The following is a 22485-nucleotide window of genomic DNA, read 5'->3' as shown; positions in this document are numbered from 1 at the left end:
CTTGATTGTCTTTTCATTTTGTTAGATTGCAGCATTACTTCTTCTTTATTGAATAGGTTGAAATAAGTTACAGCTGCAAAAGAAAATGGGACTTTCTTAATCAACATTATTCTCTATATAGAAACATTTGTCATTTAATTTTGAGTTCACATAATAATATTTAAAGATGGGACATCTTTTATTCCAACACTCATTATATTGTTTCTGATTTTTAATATAGATATAAATTGGATAAGTAGTCTTTCCCATTCTAATTTATCTAACGCTATTCAGTCTATCTGCATGACTCTGTAGCCAGCTTCATAATTGACCATATCCCATTTTTCCTCCGACATATGCAGAAATTAATAATACACTAAAATAGATAATTTATTCTATTTCTACTCTTTTTCTTTCAAGTCACATTTGGTAAATATCTGATATTATAACCATCACCAGATAATATATCAAAACATGTATAAAACTACATGTAAAAAATCTGTTTTAGGATCAAATGCATTTAGATTTGCTTATTTTGAAAGGAAACAACTTTAAATAATATTATTTCACCAAACATGCATTTAATTAAATTTAATATTTAATTACAATTTTTTTATGGGGGAGTCTTTTAATGCAGTTTAATGTAGATTAACAATATGCTTATGAATACATTCATAAGGAAGTAATACGTATCATAAATTCAAATCACATTTCTGATTCTGCTAATATAACAAAAATTCCACCCAGTGCCAACACTCTTTAAAAAGAGCTCTCTGTGTAACAGTTTTGTAAGCTTAATACAATTAAGGAACCCATTCCAAGAAAGTAACCACAATATGCACAAAGAATTGAACCATATATTAGGGCTTATGTCTGTTTTCATCAATAAGAAAGGCAAACTTGCATCTGTAGACCAAAGGTGGTATTCAGCAGGTTCTGACCAGTTCTGGAGAAATGGTAGTGGAAATTTTGAGTAGTTTGGAGAACTGGTAAATACCACCTCTGACTTGCTCCACCTCCATCTATTCTCTGCCTCCCAAGTCCCAGCTGATCGGGTGGAGGGAAGTATGCAATGGAGTACCCCAAGGCTCTGTTTTAGGCCAGTACTCTTCAACATCTTCATCAATTATTTGAATGAGGGAATAAATGGGGAACTCATCAAATTTGCAAATGACACCAAGCTGGCAGGAATAGCCAGAACTCCAGAAGATAGGCTAAAGATACAGAAGGATCTTGACAAACTTGAACATTGGGCACTATCTAATAAAATAAAATTCAGTGGTGAAAAGAGTAAGGTTCTACATTTAGGCAAAAAAAACAAAATGCACAGGTATTGTATAGGTGGTACCTTGCTCAATAGTAGTAATTGTGAGAGGGATCTTGGAGTCCTAGTGGACAACCATTTAAATATGAACCAGCAGTGTACAGCAGCTGCCAAAAAAGCCAACACAGTTCTTGGCTACATAAACAGAGGGATAGAATCAAGATCATATGAAGTGTTAATATCACTTTATAATGCCTTAGTAAGGCCACACTTGGAATACTACATTCAGTTTTGGTCGCCACAATGTAGAAAAGATGTGGAGACTCTCGAAAGTGTGCAGAGAAGCGCAACAAAGATGATTAGGGGACTGGAGACTAAAACATATGAAGAACGGTTGCAGGAACTGGGTATGTCTAGTTTAATGAAAAGAAGGACATGGGGAGAGTTGATAGCAGTGTTCCAATATCTCAGGGGTTGCTACAAAGAAGAGGGAGTCAAACTATTCTCCAAGGCACCTGAGTGTAGAACAAGAACCAATGGGTGGAAACTAATCAAGGAGAGAAGCAACTTAGAACTGAGGAGAAATTTCCTGACAGTTAGAACAATTAATCAGTGGAACAGCTTGCCTCCAGAGTTTGTGAATGCTCCAACACTGGAAGTCTTTAAGAAGATGTTGGATAGCCATTTGTCTGAAACAGTATAAGGTTTCCTGCCAAGGCAAGGGGTTGGACTAGAAGATTTCTAAGGTTTCTTCCAACTCTGCTATTGTATGTAGGAAATGGGGATTTTGCAATAACCTTCCCCTGGATTGGGGAGGGAATGGAAATTTTACAGTATCCTTCCCCTGCCATGCCCACAAAGCCATGCCACACCCACAGAACCAGTAGTAAATTTTTTGAATCACACCACCTCATTCATAAAGTCTCCTTAAGTTACTTCTATGACTGTGAGCATACAAAATGATCAGTGAAGGCAGCATGACCTTGATTATTAGAAAGTTTACTGTAGGCATCTGAACTTGTCTTAGTAGTACCTGATGGGAATATAATACCAGTGGTTTTGATCACATAAATAGCACAATATGTGTCTTGCCTTTCCAATGTAAAAAAACCCACATCTAATAAAGTCTGTTTATCAGATTAAACACTAGTAGATATATACCTGCATAATAATATCAGCTGGGTTCCAAATGTCAAATGTTGAATTTTGATGGTTGTTATATAATGTACAGGTCATCTTTTGAGGGAAATATGATGTAGCTAAAATTTTATGTTCTGAGAAAGCAGAGTAATTCTGAAAAATGTAATACTATTTCTAATATATTCAGTTCTTTTATTCATTTATTCTTTCCATCATCAATCAAGCACATATACTTATGTTACTGCATGATTTTCAGGAAGTGTAACATTTCAAAAAGTGTAAGGCTATTAACTGTGTCAAAGAAAGCATCAGATATACTATATGTCTTCCGATCATAAGCTTGCATTTGTTAAATACTGTATGCTCTGGACAAAGATGTATTGTACAACACAGAAAATGGCATAACTGTATTATTTGGAAAAGATTCTTAAGGAGTTTTTAGTCTTGATATCCACTGAGGTTATTGTCAAGCCTGCAAGCAATATTTTATAGCTGTAAAATCCATTTGTGTGACTTATATAAAAATAACACTCGAATAACAGATGCAGTAGAATGAATTTTAGCATTTGAAACATAGGAAAAAATGGATTATAAGTGATGATAATAGTGTTTTTTTTTATATTCGTCATAAAAATGTTAATAGCAAATAAAAAATGGCAAGATTAACCAAGTTAAATAGGAAAACCAGGTGTGTTGTTATTTCTTAATATAGATGTATAAGAGGCATCAGGCTTAGAAACATAAGGTTTTTTGAGGCCTGAGCAAAAGAAATTAGTTGTCCCTGGGCTGTATTATGGCATAAGCATTCTGCCTATGACATCTTTAATATCCATCATTTTGAATTGCTCACTCATCTGGCATGCCTTACCCATTTTTTTTTCTTCAAGACATCCACAGAAGTACATATACAAAGAAATTCAAGAATTGTCAAGCAACTATCAGCTCCCTTTTATTCAGCCTCCAGTTTTACTGAATCTGAGAAAGATGCTGAGATAATCTGGGGAAGGGAGAACTTATTCTGTTCACTCAACCCACTGGCTGTTTGTTTTTAGCAATAATCATTGTCTGACTCTATAGGAATTACTCCTGTTCAGCTGCAAAGAATTAGCATTATATTCAACTAATTTTGTGGTTGTTATTGTTAGAGATCCGGTGAAGGACAAAAATGATGAAATCGGGAACTTCAGTCCATGATGTAGGCTGAATTCAGATTTAATACAATAATACAATAGCAGAGTTGGAAGGGACCTTGGAGGTCTTCTTGTCCAACCTCCTGCCTAGGCAGAAAACCCTATACCATTTCAGACAGATGGCTATCCAACTTCTTCTTAAAGACATCCAGTGTTGGGGCTTTCACAACTTCTGGAGGCAAGCTGTTCCACTGATTGATTGTTCTAACTGTCAAGAAATTTCTCCTCAGTTCTAAGTTGCTTCTCTCCTTGATACTAATCCACCCATTGCTTTTTATTCTACCCTCAGGTGCCTTGGAGAATAGTTTGACTCCCTCTTCTTTGTGGCAACCCCTGAGATATTGGAACACTGCTATCATGTCTCCCCTAGTCCTTCTTTTCATTAAACTAGACCTACCCAGTTCCTGCAACCATTCTTCATATGTTTTAGCCTCCAGTCCCCTAAAAATCTTTGTTGCAGATTTAAAGTGGAGGGAGGTGGAAAAAAAGAAAGGAAGCTACAACAAATGCCTGAATTTTTTGATGACATAAATTAACACACCTCTCCTCAAAACAAGTGAAGACAGGACTACGTAACCGAAATTTCATATAGTTTTACTTATGTCAAAAATATATAGAGTACATTGCCAGTTTTAAACAAATGTTTTCTTTACAGATTTGTCAAAATGAACTAATTCATCTCCAATCAAATCTCGCAAGTATTTCCAATTTGTTCACATGGTTCTTGTATCTCATGACAGGATGATGAAGCTGTACTTCAGTGTGTAGCCAACATCCATAAAGAACAGCGCAAGTTCTGCCTGGCTGCAGAGGGGCTTGGAAATCGCTTCTGTTTTTTGGAACCAACCTCAGAAGCTAAAGTAAGACTCCTTACTATAATTTAATTTAAATTTAATTTAATTCTTATTAGCTGCCCAGAATCACATTAGGGAAGTGGACAGCTGTATAAATCAATGTAAATAAATAAATTGTCATTAATCTATAAACAGTTGTTAGAATTTTTATTGCACTTCCTGTAGGAGGTGTGCAAAATCCTGAGTTGTTTTGCTGTGTGGTGTTCTCACACAAATTAAGGCTTTGTTTGACAGCTGACTTTGCAATTCAAGAATGGAAGTTTCATTAATTTTCGATAAGAAAAACTATCCTTTGAGCTACATGGACATTTATAAGGAAAGTGTCCTTGGAAATCTACAAGGAAAACTATTCTTGGAATTGGGGTGGGGGTAGGGAATCAAATCACAATCTGTGCTGTCCATAGTAATATTATACAACAGACAAATGATGTCTTCTTCCTGAATTAGTACCAATCAGCCCGTTGTATGTAAATAAATAATTGTAGAATTTGTATATTTTATTTATTTATTTATTTATTTATTAGACTTATATACCGCTTCATAGGGCTTTCAGTCCTCTCTAAGCGGTTTACAAATTTTTAGCAAATTGAGACAGCAAATTGCTCCCACAGTCTGGGTCCTCATTTCACCCACCTCGGAAGGATGGAAGGCTGAGTCAACCTTGAGCCGGTGAGATTTGAACCGCTGAACTGCAGATAACAGTCAGCTGAAGTGCCCTGCAGTACTGCACCCTAACCACTGCGCCACCTCGGCTCCTAGTTCTTTACTATTCTATATTAAAAAGAAGATACCAATGACAAGAGATGCTTTTCTAGGTTAGCTTCATGGCATAGATTAAAAAACATATTTTTAGTACCAAAGTGAATGATTTATATCAAATATCCTTTCATTTCTCAAATAATAAAGTTTAATCACATATTAATAATTAATGTGGTATGATTTTTTGGGGGTAAAAATGTTTTATTCTTTTGTATTTGCTTTTTTACTCCACTGAATTGTTTCTGTCAAAGATAAAATCTTTTCAAAATCACTGACTTAAAGCTTAGCTCCAGTAACAGCTGACTCAGTATATAAGAAATGCTGCAGTTTAATTGAAGTCATCTATGATGCAGCATAAGAAACAGAGACAGTAAGAAAGGGTTTAGAATGATGGAAAAGGCCTGGTGTTAAATTAATCTATTAATCAGTCATTTTCCAAGTGATATCAAACTTCTTGGTTGATCTTCTCCAATCTGATCTCCTCCAAATATATTGGATATCAGTCTTTGTCTATTGCTGCCAAAATGGCCAAATGCCATATCTGGAGGGCACTAGTAAGAGAGTCCGTTTTTTGCCTTTAAGAACTGTACTGATCTGGCTTTGGCTTTCAGAAGTGTTGGCGATGCAGAAATAGCAGCTTGCAGAGTCTGAGAACAATTCCTAGGAACAGAAGCTATCAATGTAAGAATAAAAGGTGGTTTGGTCATATTACAAAGAATGACTGGGGAGCAAATTGCAGAACCACTATGTAAGGAAAGAATGAACAGGTCAAGAGAAAGGGGAAGCCAGAACACTAGTGGTTAGATTGAATTAATGACATTCTCAAAAAGAATAAGTTGAGTCAAAGAAAAAGCAATATAGCGAGTAGTGTACAGATGAGGTAGAAACAAGCATGGTTTGCAAAGACAGAGAGCCACAGTGAACAATATTAATATAAACCAAATTTACCTGTATTTTTTGTTTTTTGTTTTCAACCTCATGCCTTAATTTATTTGGCCTATCTTTTCATCTTCCTTTTCTGTGTTTTGCATGAGCTTGTTTAACCAGCAAAAGGTAAATAGGTAAATTGCTTTTTCTATCTACATGTATTTCGTATTTTCAATTATAATGTACTGAAGTAGAGGTTACTTGGACCTCAGTTAGGAATCCAACTTTCCTCCCATTACTCCATGAACAAATTCAGAGAACATGGGAATTAGAGTCTTCTCAGAGCCACTGATCAAGTTGTCAAAAAGCTTGTTTGCATTAGCAAGAAAATGTATCCTGCCTTCATGCGAAACCTCTCTAACTGCTCAGCTTATTTTTCCTGTAATGAAAATAAAACTAGTACTTAAAAGTTGGTAACTGTGATTTTGTTATTAAAAATGGAAGACAGTTTTCACATGCATAAAAGGTAAAGTTTTATATTTCATAGAAACCTGCAACCCATCAAATAATGGTCTATGTCTATGCCTTAATGACAGTGTTATTCTTGAATTCTGCGAAATGAAATTCAGCAGTGAATTTATGCTGTTTTATTAAATTAAAGTAATATGAAATCTTTTTGGCTGCCTAGAATTACGGATGTATGACTTTAAATAGTGATGCATTTATTATTGTTTACTGACAGATAATATCTACGTTATTTTTATGCTTCTAAATTGCTTTGTTGTTGGCTCCATGTGCCCCATGATTCAAATTGCATGAAAAATGGAATTTATATCTGAAAAGTTTCTTTTCTAAATATAATCTGCTTTTTATTACAACAATGTCCTTTTATCTATAAATGAAAATGAAACCATTTAATTTAAATGTACCCACTTTACTCAAGAATACTGTATAAATAATCAAGGGAAATTCATTCTAAGAGAGAACCATGTTTATCATTAAATTATTTCTATTTATTAATTCATAAATCTATTTAAATAAATTAAGTAAAAGTACTTGAGGCAAAACAAGTTTGGATTATTCTATTGCCGCTTTGCATCAGTGTTATGATGGCACTATTTGTAATACGAAAAGATGGTTTGTGGATGTGTCAAGTGAAAGTCTTTTAAGGGGTTGGGATGGGTCAGGTATGAGTCATCAGTAGGAGTCTTGTGAAGAGGAAGTTACATCAGGTGAGGGTCATTGGGAGGTGAGTGCTGCTTGTGGGGGTGCTTGCGTGGGTTGGTTGAGGAGAGGTGCTGCCACTGGTTACCTGTGTGATTGATTTGTATTCTAAGGGTCCTTAGGCTGGTTGTAGGTAAATGTGTCTATTGATGGAATTGTGGAGTGCTAGGCGTGGTGGGTGGTAGTGTGGCTGATTATTTTTGTGTTGCCCCAATCAAACTGGTGCTGTTTGGGGATGGTGTGAGCGATTTTGATAATAATCACTATGCATTGATGATACCTTACAATGGTATATTAACCACTAAGCAAAATAAGCACATGCTTAGGGCACCAGACCCAAAGATGGCACCAGAAAGTTGAGAAATAAACAACAACAACAACAACAACAACAACAATAACAACAACCAGACAGAAGACTGGCAGAATGCATCCATGAAAACCAGTCAGAAGACATGATGAAAATTCTTTAATTTCACAATTTATAGACAGGTTTAACCATAGTTTAAATAGGAAAAATGTGACAATCCTAGACCAGGCCAAGTCCAAAAACACCAGGGAATTTCTCAAAGCTTGGCACTCTGACAAATTAGCCATCAATAGACACATAGACATTAACAACATCTATAGACTATGCAAAAAAGGCAATCAACCTGCCCCAAGGAGAAAAGGATTCCAGCACCTTTCCACCAGTAATCAGCACTTTGTGTAAGAAATTTCAAAACGTCCAATTTCCCATCTTGTTTTCTGTAATTTTAAATGGTATTAATCTTGCAAATTATTTCTGAAGATTTACGTTTCATGACAATTGAAAGAAGCCTTACTATTCAAATTTGGTGAAAACAACAGGAGCTGAATGATCAGAAGGATGAAATGCAAATTAGAAAGCAAATATGTTTTAACAGACAAAATGTGTCAATGTGACAAATTATCCAAAAATATGCCTGAAATTAGTCATTATGAAAAACTTTGTGAAAGTGTTTCTCAACCCTGGCAACTTTAAGGTATCTGGATTTCAACTCCCAGAATTCTCCTGGCTTGAAGTCCACATATCTTAAATGATGAGAAACACTGTTCTAGAAGGATGATTTCACATCTTCTGTTGGCAGATTATTCTATTATCAAACTTTTCTTTGAAGAAGGAATATCTCTTTTATCTAAATGTATGCTTCTAAAATTGAAACAGAATCCCAATGCATGTGTCATCTTCAGTAAATGTGATTGTTTTGAGATTGGGTGAAGAGTCCTCATAAGTGAGGGCTGGAAAGTGGATAGAAACCTAGAGTGAATCCCACAGACTATCCATTCTATCTTCTTGTCTTTTGTCCCTGTCACCTCCATATCTGTTCCAGAAAATATCTCGGATAACCAAAACAGATCTTTTTAAAAAAGGTGGGGATGGAGAAGAGAGAAAAAGATAGAAGAGTCTTATCTCACAGAAAACAAAATTTATTTTTTCTTAATTAAAAATTTAAGAATTTAAAGCTTATTTTCTATTTTAACTTGTGTGCTTATCTATATATTATTTGATAGTCTTGAAACAGTTTTTTTAAAAAATAAAATAAAAACACTGCCGCTTTTTGAAGTGATAATAATTGAGCTTCAGTTTAATTACTCTCTAATCATATCTGGATTAATCCTTGCATCTAAGATCAAGTTTGCCTGATCAGATATCCTGTTACCATACCTTTCATCTGTCCTTATGGAAACATCTTAGTGGAAAAGAAAATACGTAACTTCTTCAAATATTGGGTGTTTCGTTAAAAGTAATAGAGATATATTGATTAATTTATCAAAAATCTGGAAAAAATATCCTAAGCATATATGAGTAGCAAAATGTTTGCAGTTTCTATCATTTTACTCTAATATCTTTCCCATCTGAGGAATTGATGGAAATTCTGGACAGCATCAGTCAATGATTATTTTTTTCTGGCAGGCCAGCTGTTCGATTCTTTGCTTCTTCTGGTAGTTCTAATTAAAATATAGTATAGCCTTTATTGCCATTGTACAAAATAAATACAAAGAAAATGGTTTTAACCTCACTGGTGCAATCCATGACAAGAAATACAAACAATATAAATAGTAAAAAGAATAATCCCAATGCAAGTAATTAGGGGAAAAGAAAAAGAAAGAAAAAGAAAAACTAGTTATACATTTCTGCATGTGCGTGGAGTGATTGTGGTTGTGTTTAAGAGTGACAGCCCAGGATAGAAACTAATTTTAAACCTATTTGTTTAGCTGACTATGCTTTGATGTCTTCTGCTTGAATACAGGTAACATACAGGTAACATACAGGTAAAATACACTTAACCCTGGACTTAGAACTGCAGTGATTCACTTAATAATTATGGTAAAATGGGTTATAAAATGGGGCAAAACTCACTTAACAGCCATCTTGCTTAGCAATGGAAATTTTGGGATTAATTGTGGCCATAAACTGAGGACTATTTATATTTCCTAGTATTTTCCCCCAATGGACATCATTCTGATTTAAAATATTCAGTCTGTGCTTAAATTTTTATACATTTGATCTCTGAACACTTCTCTTAGTGTTCATAATCTGAACTCTCTCATCCACAGTAAGTTTTGGGTGGGGTGATTTGGTTCAGTAGAGATCTAAATCCCAGAGTTAGAAGGATGTAAAAGCAGAGTGAGAGATGGCTGTTCCAGCTGCTTTACAGAACTGAGATCTGCAGACCGTTTCCCCTTAATCGCTCTTTACTGTCCCTCAGTATTAGAAATGTTAATTCTCTACATTGTTGAGTGTTTGAGCCATTTGGAGTGGGGTAATATGCAATTAGATCTCATGTTGTAATTGTTGCTGTTTTAAGAACTAACTATTGTGTAGGTAGGGTGGAGTAAGCCACACTGAACCTGTATGAATTGCTGTTCAGAATGTGAAGAAAATAGTGAAGCGAGAGCTTTTATTTTCATTGCAGTTGTGAAAATGTTCTGCTATGGAAGTTGTGAAAATGTTCTGCTATGGATTGAGCTGTCAAATGTCTATGGAGACTTTCAATCATCCAGGTCATGTCCCAATGATGCTTTTTCAAAAGGCAACTAGAGTTTGTTTTTCCTTGAAGGCATGTCATTTCTCATTCAAGAAGCAGAACTGAAGAAGTTTCTTGGATGAGAAGAGAAACATCTTCAAGGAAAAACAAAGTCCAATTTCGTTTGAAAAAGCACTTTTGGGACATGATCTATCAAGCACAAATATTTAAAGCCCCATTCTCATACCACTATACAGGCCTCACAGTGCAAATTGTGGATCTAATTTATATTATAGTCTAATTTGTTCTTTAATGTAAGCTTTCAAACAGTCTACCATGAACTGGATTCAACCACTATAGCTGATGTCATGATTGAAACATAGAGGTGTTTTTTTTTTTTGAAGGACAGATGATGGAATGGGCAGAGTTCCAAGTTCTGAAGACAAATTGGAAGCTGATGTTTGTTATCTCATTTTCTTTATAGCTTACTTGCATAGCAAGCTATCAATAGATACCTCAGTTCTCTTTGGGAATGTTGCCAAAAATTGCAAGGGTATGCAAGTATAAGCCCAAGTAAAAAGAGCACATAAACATAATGGAACCAGCAGCACCTTCTAAATAGAAGAAGGAGGGAAGAACACAGAATATTTCTGAGGGTGTTTGTATGTTGGAGCAGTTGTCAACAGTGACAGAAAAGAGTAAACCTTGAGAGCCATGAAGGTAAAAAAAAGATAGAGAAACAAAATCAGTTAATGCCCACTTTAAAAAAAATACAGTGACTGGACTAACACATTGTGTTAAGATATAATGTGCTTTAGTTGAGTGTTCTAATGTGTGGATTCAGCTGACATTTTGGAAAAAATGGATTTTGGAGATAACTTTATTAAGTGGGTAAAATCAATATATATATTCACATACTGCACAATTTATAGTTAATAGTGTATTCCCTGAACCCTGTAAGATATTCTAGAAAGGTTTAATCCTTTCTCCACTGCTCTTTATTTTGGCTCCAAAAGTTCTTAAGATAAGAATAACTGCGATGAAGGTGAAAAGTAGATAAACTAATCATTACAGATTATTTGTTTTTAATAATGGAAAAATCTGAAGGAATTTGCTACACTAGCTGAGTTTAAACTTAATAGAGAGAAAATTAAAATGTTAAAAGTATGAGAATGGGAATTCAAAAAGAACTGATTGGAAAAACTGGTTTTCAGATTGAGAAAAAAAGTAAAATATCTGGGTAGTATTCAAGGTGGGGTTTGGCAGCCACTACTGTCAGTTTGCTTGTGGGCGCACAGTGCGTGCATGCTTTGCACGCTTGATGCATGCTGTGCCCACATGCACAGTACAATAAAAATTGTTATGTGCATGCACAGAAGCAAAAAACAAGATGGCGACATTTATGGTGTTGCCAGGAGAACCGGTTCTGGGTGTGGCAGGCCTTGGTGACTGCCGGTTCCAGCGACCCATGCCGCCAAACCACTACCAGTTCAGCTGAACCAGTCTGAACTGGTAGGAACCCACCGCTAGTAGTACTATGTCTAACATGAATTGTATGTTATTTCAGAATAATTATATTAAGGTACAGAATGAAATTAAGAAATGTTAAAATGGGAAAAGTTGCACTTATTGTTGCAAGAATTTCTATGATAAAAATGAATATATTGCTTCGAATGATACTTCTGTTTCAAACAATGCCAGTTTTGAAAAATCACATATCTTTTATACAGTGGGAAAAAATTATCTAAATTTGTATAGTTGGATAAGAAACCAAGGATTAAATATAAACTCCTGCAGGGTACAAAAGACGGTGGGCAACTTATATGTAGACTTACAATTGTATGTGCTGCCTATTTTTTAGTTTAAATGAAGGAATCTATCTTGTTTGTTTGTTTGTTTGTTTATTAGGATTTATAGACCGCCCTTTTCCCTGAGGGGACTCAGGGCGGCTTACAATCATTAGGAAGGGGGTGCAATTCAAAAATAAACAGTATGTGAACAAAGTAAAATAATAAAAACACAACTTGCATTCAACACTCAACACTCGGGTGGGGCAAATTAGGAGCTTATCCCCAGGCCTGTTGGGATAGCCAGGTCTTGAGGGCTGTGCGGAAGGCCTGGACGGTGGTGAGGGTGCGTGTCTCGACGGGGAGGTCGTTCCACAGGGTCGGAGCTGCAACAGAAAAGGCTCTCCTCCGTGTAATCTTGTTAAGAAATGAGGGTATGTTAGAATTGGAATATCATAACTTCAAGTTTGGTTGGCATGGGCTCTTATGGAATAATAAAGTTAATGTGGATTTGAATTTTTATTACGTATGTGACAATGCTATATTGAGAATATGGAATAAATGCAAGCATGGGTTATGCCTGAAGATATCTTTATTGACCTCAACACAGGAAACATTTTACAGAAGAGAAGCAGCAGATAGAGGTTGTCATATCAATAAGTCATATCAATTAAGTCATATCAAGATTTATTAACAGAAGAAAATATAAGAGAATGAGAAAAATAAGATAAAAGTCAATGGTACAATTAACTATAGAAGAACATAATTTTCAATTGTTAATAAGACAGAAAAGAAAGCTATAATATGCATAAAAACAATGGAATTTAAAAACAATGGAACTTGAACTTGTGTACAAATAATGAATGTGTAGTAACAAAAAAGTATAAATGTTTGTGAAGAGTTCAAACAGAAGAACAGGTTAAAGACTACATGACAAAATGGGCTATTGATTTTGGCTGTAACATTGAGATAGACACTTGAGAGAGAATGTGGGTAATTGCTATTAAATTTATTTGTGTCATAATTTAGATAATATTTTTCAAAATGATACATCATTGGTATCAACATACCGGAGAAATTTTCAAAAATATACAAAGGTATTTCAAACCAGAGTTGAACATGTGAAAAGTATTTACAATGCATCATGGATTTGTGAGAAAACTAAGACATTTTTGGCTACAAATTCAATGATGTAAAGGATCTTAAAGGCTAATATTGCAAAGAAACCAGAATTCTTTTTATTGGGACTTATGGACAATGAATTTGGAAAAAACTCAGTAGGTTGATTTTCTCATTGATGGAAGAATAATAATCCACAGTAAAGAAATGGATTGTGAAAATGTCAAAATCTGCAGAGATAGCAAAACAATGTAGAAACTGACAGTAAAATCTCAAGTTGTGCTTACAAGTTTTCTTGCTTAACAACCATGTTGCTTAGTAACAGAATTGCTAGTCCCATTTGTGATCATAAAGCGAAGACCGGTGGCTCTCACACATAGGATTACAGCCTTGCAATTGATTTGGCCAGATTACTTGTTCTTAGTTTCTGTTTCACTTTTATCTGAAAAATTAAACGGAAAAATTGTGATTGTTTAACCTGTTTATAGTCACCTATATTATTCACAATAGTGTATTTTAGTAGTGACAGATATTCTTAGGAAGGCCTAAAATTTAGATATATGTTAGATGACTAATTGAAGTAGAAAATGATATTAACAGTAGACAATATAACAAGATTAGAATAAATCTTACGCTGACCTGTTATTTTCTGGTTTCTAATTATTTTGTTCCCCCAAAATATCACAATTAAATTAAAACAAAGAACATGATGCTATAGATAAAACTGTAAAATAAAAGGTTACAGCCTAACATAGATATTTAATAATAATTATTCCACAAATTGATAATAAATTTAACAGGCCCAAATCACTTGGAAATTATTTTGCAATAACATGTAATTAATAGTATCCACTCCTATCTCATTTCCCAGGCTTATTAAAGTACTTTAATTAAATCTGATTGTCATACATTCATACATTGTACAGAACAGCTTTACAAAATGGAAGATAAATAGTATAATTTTAATGCCTGTTAAAAAAAATCATCATTCACAAGAAAACTTGTTCATATTATTCCCCAATGTTATTGTGCCTGATACGTGATAAAGATGGCAGATTTGCATTGGATGGATAAATGAGACCTGGATGGCTAGATTAACCTTTCTATAACTTCCAGTATTATTTTATTATCAAATTATTTTATGTGGAGAACTGATTTTCCTGACTGCTTATTTTTTTATTATTTCTACTTCCAAATATTGATTTCTTTCCTAAGATATCAACTTTAAGGTTCCTTCTGCAATCTCCTTCATAGGTTTAACACTGAACCTTAACTTTTAGGCTTTTTGTTTGTACCAAACAACAGATTTTTTTTTTTAAAAAAAGGAATAATTCAATTTTTATTGTTTTAGGATTTCTATATTTTAATGCTGTAAGCTGCCCCAAGTTGTTTAGATACAAGATGAATGGCAAATACATTTAATAAACAAACAAACATTCTGAATTTTAACTAGCATTCCTGGTTTTCTTTGGGCCTTTTTTCTAGTTCACGAACATATGAGAAGAATAATAGTTCTATTTTATTTTGCATTGACTAGAATCTAGCTTGAATATTGTGCTCAGTTCTAGACACCACATTTCATGAATAAATAGAACTTGTTTAGCGAAGATAATGAGGATTATCAGTGAACTAGAATCTTAGTTCTAAACAAGACTAAAGGTAATATGTAGCCTAATTTTCCTGCTTCCATAGTAGAGGACTGGTAGGATTTAAGTTATAGAATTAAACTTCAACAGACTATTAAAATACATTTCTTGGCACTAAAAACAGTTTGATAGTGGAGCCAATTATGCAGAATAGAGGCAGGTTTTTCTCTGGATGTGTTCAAGTGAAAACTGTCCAGCTGAATTAAAGTGATGTATAATCTTCATGAATGAATAAACTAATGTTTTAACAACAATCAATGTATGATACATTCTGTTCTTTAATTCCAAATCACATTATTATATCTAAACCTTTTTTCTCTTCCCTATGTCATAATAACAAATGTAAAAATGTTAACTCAAAATGGGAGAATCCTAGAACAAATGTCAGTGTCACCTGATTTTAATAATGTGAAATAGTTTGAAATAATTGCCTCTATAAACCAGTAAATAAAGAAAAATTCCTTGGATTAAGTCTTTAGAATAATTTAGACAACAAAGAATCTACCTCCCCTCCCCAATATTAGAGCATGTAGGAATTGTTTTAATTTTGAACTATATCTATAAATTCGGCAAACGGCACTGATAGTTGTCAATAATACATAAAATTTCAGCCTATATTATCAATTTTATGTTCCACTGCAGCCGTTTTAAGTCCAAAATGTCCTTCAATTGCTTAATAAAACAGATCAGTGACTCCAAAATTGAATTAATAAGATAGTAAGAGTTCTTGATGAGTACTATAAAGCATCTGGATATGTGAAGAAATAATTCCATTTATAGTAACCCTGGGAGATAGATTAAAATACATATTTTAATCCAATTAAAGAAAAGAAGAATCATATCTTATGCAAGACATGCTCTAGAAATTCAGCCTGCACCATATCTTCATCCCCAGTGAGATAAACACTATTAAATCTAATTTATCTGATAGAGGAGTTAAAATCCAGTTAACAGTCTAATAGCTTACTTGTGACACATTTTTATAAATTGAAATTGCAAAAGATGAATTGTCAATGATATCATAGTTTCAGGTCTTTATGCCAGAGTCGCAGTCTACATTTTAGCATCTTATTTAACAAAAAAAAGGGTAATAATTTGGATAGGGAAATCCTTCCAGAAAATCACAATTATAAAATGTTCATTAAAAGGAGGCAAAGTGTTATTCAAAAAGACATCATTATATATTTCCAAGAATCTGGGAGTGAAAAAAAGAAGATATCTTATCTAAATCTATGGGAAAGACATCAGTGTGAGATGCTTTACTCTAGAAGTTCTTAAGTATTCATGACTTCTGCTTGAAGACTAGGTGGCAGTCATCCTTAGGAGGTACGATTGAATTGGGTGCAAGGGTAGCCATTCCTACATCAGGAAACTCCATGTTCAGTCACTCATGCCCTGGACACCTCCATATGGGTTACTGTAATGAGCTCTACATGGGATTGCATTTGAAGAACATCCACAAGCTTCAACTGTGCAAAATATGATGGCACATGCAGTTATGTCTGTATTCAGAACCAGTTACACTTCTGCTCCATGAGCTGCATTGTCTCCCAGTTTATTTCCAGGTTCATTTCAAGGTGTGGACCTCTAAAATCCTACATGACATAGGGCTTAGGATATTTGAGGTACCACTCTCCCCAATCACATCAACTTTTATTACTGATCTTTTGCATAATCTAATTACATTTGAAATGCTTCTTATTGCTATTTCTACCTTGTTTGGAATGAGACTTAACCTGAAAATAAAAAGTATAATTGATTGCCGGAAAGAGCAGGAAGGAATGTCATCTTCATCCCTTCTCATGTAAATCTCCCCCATACAATCAATCTTAACTATTATGTAGAAAGTTGATTTATAATATTCCTGTACAGAATGTTTATATAAAAAATAAAAGCTATGATAATAAATATTATAATTAATATCATAATTACAACTTGCCAGCAAGAAGTGCCAGCAAAATATTAATAATAAGGCTACTCATGCTAACACTTGAGATTAAAAATCTTGTTATTAGTTAGTTATTCTTAAAGGATCTTTTCAGAGAAATTCCCAAAATAACTTAAATCACTTTTTTCTTTTAATGACCCTGTAATCCCTTTAATTGGGATGGAGTCTTAACTTAAATCATATACCTTGGCAATTCTAAATGGTATCCGAACATAGAAATGGAGGAAATGCATCTTCCTTATTAGGTTTCATAGTTAAAAATAGTTTTTCCAAATTACCGGTCTTGTTTTTATTACCGGTCTTTTGCATAATCTAATTACATTTGAAATGCTTCTTATTGCTATTTTTACATTGTTTGGGATGGGACGTAACCTGAAAATAAGAAGTATAATTGATTTTTTTTTGCTTTTGCAATTGATTTATATACCCGCTGTTTACCTGTATTTTATATGCAGTGTTTTTGCAAGGCTTTTGTTCAAAGCATAGAACACAGTGCACTTGGGATGGATTGGGAATAAAAACATACATAGCCAGTACATACAAAGTGTGTCATATTGAGAAAGGCAGCTTGGATATGTAAGGTCAGTTCATTATTTATTTTGTGGTGCATAAAATGATTGTGCATTCACAGACGTATAATGGATTAATCTATCAAATTTAACTGATTTAATTTAAAAGCCTTACACTGACGTCAGTGAGTAAACCTTCTGTAGCCAAAAACAAAGAAAGTTTGATCTTTGTTGCTATTTTTTTTCCAGTATGTCCCTCCTGATCTTTGCATCTGTAATTTTGTACTGGAGCAGTCTTTATCTGTCAGAGCCCTCCAGGAAATGCTTGCCCACACAAGAAACACTTCCAAGGAAGGGGTAAGTACAATTGTTTTCCTTTGACATTGTGAAATTTCAGTCTTTCAAAAGCAAACTTTTTACTTTTCTCTCTGGACCCAGAAGCCTGGCAAAATAAAGACTATTAACAACAAGTTTTATAATATTTTCAATATTTTCCTGGAAATCTTCCAACCTCTCAAGTTTTCTAAATTTCAACCTGCCTTAAATTTCAGTATAAGTGCATTTAATTGGCTAGGCAGCTACAAAATATACAGCACATTAAAAACTACCTATATTCATTTCTTCAGCTCTTAGTCATTACCGGAATCCAAGTGGCTAATGCAAGATGAAGCATATTCTTGGAGATACAGCTACCCTTTGACAATTCAAAATGTTTATAAATCGAGTTGCATTGAATGTAGGTCATTTGCAGACTAGCATTACTTTTCTGTCCAAATCATTGGAGCAGATTAAGTTGGTAAATTTATTTTTGTAATACTTTGCACTCAAATAAGAAGAGGTTTCGAATTATATTTCGTATCATTCCCCCTTCTGCTTTAAAATATAATTGCATAAACTGAAACTAAGTATTTGAAGAGATGGCTCAAGCCAATACATTTATATATTTGTATCCCACCTTTATTATTTAAGGCAACAAACAGATCCAAAACTTCCTATTTCCCCCTCTGAAAACGACAGCAACAACTCTGTGAGGTGGGCTAGGCTGAGAGAGAGTGACTGGCCCAAAGTCACCCAGATGGTTTACAATGGTAAGGTGGGACTTGGACTCATGATGTCTCGCTTTCCAGTTTGGTGCTTTAATCACTAGACCAAACTGGTTTTCTATAATACATGAACTTAATGGAAGCTAAAGGTTTCATATATATATAAGTAATGATATGGATGATAAACATTGCAATAGGAATTTCATGTAATTGCTGAAATGGGTTGTACCTTTTGATGACTGTGAGTTTCAGATAGAAAAATCCTCTGATCTTGATCAGATTATCTACGTAGAAACTCCTTGAACATGAAATTAGCCAGTGTAAAAGCAGAATAAGATTTCTATGTGAAGAGAGCCTAGTGATTCTGATCTTAGGGAAATCAACTGTCTATGGATTCCACCCAGGGTGAATGGTTTGAAAGAAAAGCCAGTTTTTAATCTCTTCCTGAGAAATTCAGCACCAATTAAAACAACTCAACAGAAACAGAACTATAACTAAGCTGCTCTGGTTACTTTTATACTAATTATACAATCATAATAAAGAAAAATCAATATATTTCCCACTGAGGCTATCAACCCTTGGATCACAGTAACATTGTTCAGTCTTGTTGACAGTTCAGATTTACCCACTTTGATAATTAAGTAGTGAATCCCTCTTTTTCTCTATAGAAGGGATGATGTGGAAAAAGAAATTAAGTTTGATTACTAGTTGATCATAGTGTTTGACTTCCTATCCACAATTTGAAGCCCAGAATAGGTTAAAGCCTCTTCCAGGTCTTGTTTCTCCTGCCGCTATTCCATATACTTTTCAAACATTTTCCATTCTGCCCAACTTTTGCTAGCCACCTTACTCCCTCTATTTCTCTTTCTTCAGGTTTCCCTTCTCTAACTTTATTTCCACACTAAGACTCCTGGATCTCATTTCAATCTGCCTCCCGTGCTTACTGTCTGATTCTATTTTCCTGAAGCAAGCCTCCCCGCTCTAAAAAAAGGCACTCCCCTCAAACTTTTTCATCTTGTTAAAATAAAGCCTTACCAAAACCTCAGTGGGACTGCTTTTACAATTGATATATTGTTCCACAGCCACACTTAACTTTCTGTAATCTGGTATATGTTTGATTTAAAAAAAATTATATCAATTTGTTATCTGAGAAAAATATTGTGTGCATTTATACAGCAAAAAAATCTTGATCAAAACTGGAATATGAGGGTCAGAATACATTGAAACTTAAATAAGCTCCTCATTTCTGTCTAAATTTCCGAATTCTCTAACTTCTGTGGTTGAAGTCTATGGGATCTTTGGTGCTGTCCAACCTCAGTCGTTTTCTTGAAGATCTTTCATTACCAAACTAGATAATATCTTCTAGCTCAGGGAGTACCAAGGACCCCACAGTTCAACATTGAGCTACACATTTTTTTCTTTTTATAAGAGTTAGTCTATTTTATCAAGGAAGCTGTTCTTTTCTTTTTCCCACTGCAAAATTAATTTAGCATTTTCTTATTTGTATTTACATACTTAATTGTGAAACAAACACAACCTAAGGAAGAAAGTTATTGCAGAAACATGGAAAGAGGGTGTATTTACATACATGACATTTCCTGCGAGGACATGTCACAAAAGATTTGTTGTTATAAGGCACCTAAAACAGTGCCTCCCTACCTTTCCGGCTTGGTGGCCTGGCTGGGGGGGGGGCGGCTGAGGGGAACTCAGCTGTGTGAGGGTTAGCAAGCACACATGCATGTGCACAGCTCCACTCATATTACTGTCGGGCAGCATGTATGCACTCGCCCACTGCTTGCGGAAAGGGAGCTGTGTGCGCTTGTGTGTGCTGGCTTGCCACTTGCAGTCTGGTTCCAAATAGGCCATGGTCTGATAGTGGACTGCAGCAGAGGGGATTCTTACCAGTTTGCACCGGTTCGGTGGAACCGGTAGTGGAAATGATGACTGGGTCGCTGAACCGGTAGGGACAGTATGCTCGCCATGCCCCCGAACCGGTTCCTTGGTCACCGCAACATCTTTTTTTTAACCTTTTTAAATGTTCTGCACATGCACAGACCTATTTACAGGCAATTGTGCACACACAGAGCAAAATTGCACGTGCACCAAACCAGCAGTAATGTCAGCAGAAACCCACCCCTGGGCTGCGGCTCATGGTTTAGGGACCCCTGATCTAAAAAACACCTGTCCAAATCAGTTTTAGAGAAAAGGCGAGTTGTGATGGACAAACCATGCATTGGAAAATGAGAGGTCTCAAAAGCAAAAAAAAAATAGAGCACACAAATATAAATGCTGGCAGAATTATTGTTTATGAATAAATAATAAATTACTGCACATTTACTATAGTACATGATTACCAAAATGCAACAACAACAAAAAACCCTTTGATGGGAATGTTCATGTTTTCCTGGGCTTATTATTAAAAAAGAATGTTCTTTATCCCTAACCATAACCCTTTTCCTTTAAACAGATTGTTCAGTGGAGCCAACTTCAAATTTCCCTTTCTGAAAATTAATCTCAGGTTAAACAATTTATACACATTATATACATTGCAGAATATACAGATAAGATTGCTTACATGTATCCCATCATCTTGTCAAGTGAATTGTGTTTAAATAAATACAACCTTCCTTTCTCACTCTTTAATAGAACATGCAACAGGGGGACTTGCAGTCGTGGGTAATTTCCCTGGGGTCAGTGACTTTGTATTTCTGAATGGGGCTTTGCTGCTTTCAGCTAATAAATCCTGTTTCTGATACAGCAGCTGCATACTTGCTTATTTGGTAAAAGGAGGTCAAATGCAGAAGTTTGTAGGTCAACACTAGGAGTTGAGAAAGCAAAAGAGATTTTTATGGTAGGCAGACAAATCTGAAAATTTATAATACATGGAAACTTATTTGTTTTTAGCAACCTCCCTTATCGTACAGTCACTGGAATCCTGTGAAACACTGAATGGACATGTGCACACAAACACATGTTTAAAAGAGGAAATACTAGTAATCTGCTTTCTAATGTATGGGGGGGAGAATTAGAAGTGGGATGAATGAATACAATTGTTCACCTTGAAAAGATAAGAAGTAAACACTGAATGGCTGGAAGTGCTCTGTGCTTAGTTACTGATCAGAAGGAGCACACAATGATTATCTGATAGCTGTTTTCAAGATCAATAGAGATAAAGAATAAATTAAAAGTGTTTTGACATCAGAATATATCTGGAAATAGTGAAGCAGCCCAGATTAATCTCACATAAAATCTCATATAAAATTGAATTTAGAATGGATAAAAATTTGGTCGTCTCTGTGAGCCTAGGGAAAAACTCATGTGATTTTTTAATAGGCACGTGTTAGACAAAGGATTAATGGATGTGCCCCTTCCCATTGTAATTACATAGTGAGAGGAAGAACAGCAATATCTATTACAGAATCTTTAATACTCATCCAGCTATTGAGTGGACAACAACTGCAGATATTCAAATAATCAGGGGTGCAAAAAGGATTACAAATTAAATTTCATTTTTAATTGTGGGAAAGATCTGTGAAAGGCAGGAACTAAAGTTGTGGAAAGACTTTATAGTTTTATCCTATATAAATCTACTTTGATATAAGCTGTGCTTAATTTAATGGAATTTATTCCAATAGTACATAGAGGAGTACCCTTGAATCCAGTTTCCAGCAGTTAGTGAGATTATTTTTCTAACTCTTGTAGAAACAGAAAGAGCTTCTCATTTATTTTAGTTTTCAGGTATCTTTTCATTAGTGAAATGATAACAGATTGTACTATTTTTTACCTTCAGTAAGTAGAATAATGGAAGTGTATCTCTTTCAGCGGAAAAACAGGACCAGATATTCTGTTACCTGTAGTGCTTGTATCCATCTTTTTCTCACAGCTGAATCTTAAGAGTGATGTTGCTGTTAGAACTTACATTGCACTCATCGCATTGAAATTGTTTTTATATGTGTTGTGTTATTACATATTGATTATTTTTAAATAGCCTACAATGTGTAGAAAGATAGTCTGTGAAAATCAATAAAGTGGTTTTAGTGTTGAGAAGATTGGGACAATCCACTTCCAACAGGCACTGCCAACTCCTGAATTGGGATAATAAACCATGCAGGGAAAGCTGGCAATTAATCATCTTTTTGGTAGATGTAAGTGAAAGTCTGTTGTACGGA

General features: G+C 34.7%; 1 protein-coding gene across 1 annotated transcript in view; it reads left to right on the top strand.

Annotated features, from left to right (window-relative positions):
• Positions 1–22485, top strand: part of RYR3 (ryanodine receptor 3) — a 287040-nt gene that overhangs the window by 36078 nt on the left and 228477 nt on the right. Inside the window, exons 2-3 of the mRNA XM_087723025.1 lie at positions 4314–4433; positions 17523–17630. Coding sequence (XP_087579151.1) covers positions 4314–4433; positions 17523–17630 — 228 coding nt within the window. The remainder of the gene's footprint in view (positions 1–4313; positions 4434–17522; positions 17631–22485) is intronic.

The sequence above is a fragment of the Thamnophis sirtalis genome, unplaced genomic scaffold (genome assembly GCF_051295495.1).
Source record: "Thamnophis sirtalis isolate CommonGarterSnake01/CBP01778 unplaced genomic scaffold, rThaSir2_p1.2 scaffold_1, whole genome shotgun sequence".
In the NCBI taxonomy this organism is placed as follows: Eukaryota; Metazoa; Chordata; class Lepidosauria; order Squamata; family Natricidae; genus Thamnophis; species Thamnophis sirtalis.
The sequence above is the reverse complement of the archived record's forward strand: the minus strand, read 5'-3'. Positions and strand labels throughout refer to the sequence as shown.